We start from the raw sequence: 3,310 nt of genomic DNA on the forward strand, positions 1-3,310 counted from the left end.
TTGCGTCGAATGTAAAGTTTAAATTCAGCCTCCGCGTCAATACTATTAATTTTATTATTATTATTATTATTATTATTATTATTATTATTATTATTATTATTATTATTCAGAAGATGAACTCTATTCACATATAACAAGTCCCCAAAGGGGCCATTGACTTGAAATTCAAGCTTCAAAAATATTGTAGTGTTTATTATTATTATTATTATTATTATTATTATTATTATTATTATTATTATTATTATTATTATTATTATTATTATTATTCATAAGATGAACCCTTTTCACATGGGACAAGCCCACCACAGGGGACACTGACTTGAAATTCAAGCTTTCAATAATAATAATAATAATAATAATAATAATAATAATAATAATAATAATAATAATAATAATAATAATTATTATTATTATTATTACTATTATTATTACTATATTATTATTATTATTATTCAGGAGATGAACCCTATTCACACTGAAAAACCCCACTGACTTGAAATTCAGACTTCCAAACAATATGGCGTTCATTTGACAGAAGTAACGAAAGGTCATAGGAAATATAGCTATGAGATAAGATAAACTAAAATAAAAAAAAAGTAATTGAACTTAAAAAATAATTAAAACTTCTCTTGTACATTTTGATTTATGGTATAGGAGGGAGGTGGTGGAAGTTATGTAAAAAAAAAATAGTAAAACTCAATTTACTGGCTGTTGAAAAGAAAAGATAAATGGTTTTATGAAATTGGGAGAGAAAAATAGGCAGGGTGATTTTAATCTAGAATGAAATTGCGCTGTTCTGCGATTATAAATAACTGGGCATATAAGATGGGTCGTTTATTATAAAAGGGACTTGACTAGTCAGTGAAATAAAACACAATATTTTTGAAAAACCAAAAGAGTAGGGACAATTTCTCTCTCTCTCTCTCTCCTCTCTCTCTCTCTCTCTCTCTCTCTTATTAATTCTCTCTCTCTCTCTCTCTCTCTCCTCTCTCTCTCTCACGTCCTGACATGATCTCCATGTCCTCCAATAAAAAAAGGATTACCTCTCTCTGTCTCTCTCTCTCTCTCTCTCTCTCTCTCTCTCTCTCTCTCTCTCTCTCTCTCTCTCTCTCTCTCTCTCTCTCTCTCTCATATCCTCCAATCAAAAAAATTATTATCTTCTCTCTCTCTCTCTCTCTCTCTCTCTCTCTCTGACATATTTCTTTCCTCCTAAAGCCTGGTATTTCTCTCTCTCTATCTCTCGCCACATCCTAACATGATCTCCATATCCTCCAATTAAAAACAGGATTATTTATCTCTCTCTGTCTCTCTCTCTCTCTCTCTCTCTCTCTCTCTCTCTCTCTCTCTCTCTCTCTCTCTCTCTGACATATTCGCTCCTCCCGAAGTCTGATATTACTGGGACGAAAACTTGGTTGGGTGGGCGTTTCCTTCTTGTCTCTCACACATCAGAAGTTAGGATAAGTTTCCCCACAGATGTTTCCTTAAAAGAAAAAGAAAAAAGAAAAGTTTTCCTCAGATGTTTCCTTAAAAAAAGAAAAAAGATAAGTTTTCCTCAGATTTCCCTTAAAAGAAAAAAAATAAAAGGGGGGAAAGATATAAAAAACTTGGGCCCCAGACGGAAATATTATTTCTCTGATTGAGTCATTTTTGCTTTAAATTCTGTCTTTCCTGTAAGCCACGAGTTGCAACTCCTTTCGTTCGTTTTTACTGCACCTCTTTTCATATTCTCTTTCTTCCATCTTACTTTCCTTAACCCTCTCCTAACAGCTGATTCATAGTGCAACTGCTTTGAGGTTTTCCTCCCGTTACACCTTTCAGACCTTTTTCATTTTCAATTTCCTTTTCAGCGCTGGATGACCTCATAGGTCCCAGTGCTTGGCCTGTGGCCTAAAAATCTATATTCATTCAATTCACTACCGTGTAAAAGTTCTGTCTGGGAAAGGAGTCAGGTTTTATCAGGTATTTCTTTTTTTTATTTTAATTTTAATCTCTCTCTCTCTCTCTCTCTCTCTCTCTCTCTCTCTCTCTCTCTCTCTCTCTCTCTCTCCTCGTTGTCTGCATCGATTACATAGGATTTGACGCGCTCGCTTTGATGGACGAAAAAGAATTTCCCCTGAACATGCATATCCTTCTCCCATCCTACTCCCATCCTATTTCCGTCCTCCTACCATCCTGCTCCCTTCCTCCTCCATTCTTACTTGCATTCTACTCACTTCCTCCTCCCTTCCTACTTCCATCCTCTTCTATCCTCCTGTCTTCCTCCTCCCATCCTCCTGTCTTCCTTTTCCCAGCCTTCTCCTTTCCTACTCTCATCCTCCTCCATCCTCCTCCCTTCCTCCTCTCTTCCTCCTGTCTTCCTTCCCCATCATCCTCCTCCTTCCTCCTACTATCCTCCCATCTTCCTCCATCCTCCTGTCTTCCTCCTCCCATCCTCCTGTCTTCCTCCTCCCATCCTCCTCCATCCTCCTGTTTTCCTCCTCCCATCCTCCTCCATCCTCCTTCCTTCCTCCTATCTTCCTCCTCCCATCCTCTTCCATCCTCCTCCCATCCTACTCCCTTTCTACTCCCATCGTACTCCCCTCCTCCTAGCTTCCTACTCCCATCCTGTTCCCATCCTCCTCCAATCCTCCTCCCATCCTATTCCCATCCTCCTCCTTCCTCCTCCCTTCCTCCTCCATCTTCCTCCCTTCCTCCTCCCATAACCCCTCCCATCCTCCTCCCTTCCGTCTTCACATCCTCCCCCATCCTCCTCACATCCTCCTCCCTTCCTCCTCCATCTTCCTCCCTTCCTTCCCCCATCCCCCCCTCCATCTTCCTCCCTTCCTTTCCCTCACATCCTCCTCCCATCCTCCTCACATCCTCCTTCCATCCTCCTCCCTTCCTCCCATCCTCCTCCCTTCCTCCTCCCTTCCTCCTCCCATCCTCCTCCCATCCTCCTCCCATCTTCCTCTCTTCCTCCTCCCATCCTCCTCCCACCTTCCTCTGTTCCTCCTTCCATCCTCTTCACTTCCTCAACCCTTCCTCCTCCTATCCTCCAGCCCCAATGGCGATACTGAAAAGGATGTTTTGAATAAAGCAAAGGCTTAAAAGTCTGAACCTTTGCAATAAAGTAATCTTGTTTTGGGAATAAAGTCGAGTTAAAAGTTTGATGACAATAAAGGGAGAGAGGATTAAACGTCTGATGTTTTGGGAATAAAGAGAGAGAGGATTAAAAGTCTGATGTTTTGGGAATAAAGAGAGAGAGGATTAAAAGTCTGATGTTTTGGGAATAAAGAGAGAGAGGATTAAAAGTCTGATGTTTTGGGAATAA

General features: G+C 40.1%; 1 protein-coding gene across 1 annotated transcript; it reads left to right on the forward strand.

Annotated features, from left to right (window-relative positions):
* The first annotated feature begins 2,119 nt into the window (after positions 1–2,119).
* Positions 2,120–3,070, forward strand: LOC136834613 (uncharacterized). Its single transcript, XM_067097192.1, has one exon. The coding sequence runs from the start codon at positions 2,120–2,122 to the stop codon at positions 3,068–3,070; it is 951 nt and encodes a 316-aa protein (XP_066953293.1).
* The last annotated feature ends 240 nt before the right edge of the window (positions 3,071–3,310 follow it).

The sequence above is a fragment of the Macrobrachium rosenbergii genome, chromosome 54, assembly GCF_040412425.1.
Source record: "Macrobrachium rosenbergii isolate ZJJX-2024 chromosome 54, ASM4041242v1, whole genome shotgun sequence".
Taxonomy (NCBI): domain Eukaryota; kingdom Metazoa; phylum Arthropoda; class Malacostraca; order Decapoda; family Palaemonidae; genus Macrobrachium; species Macrobrachium rosenbergii.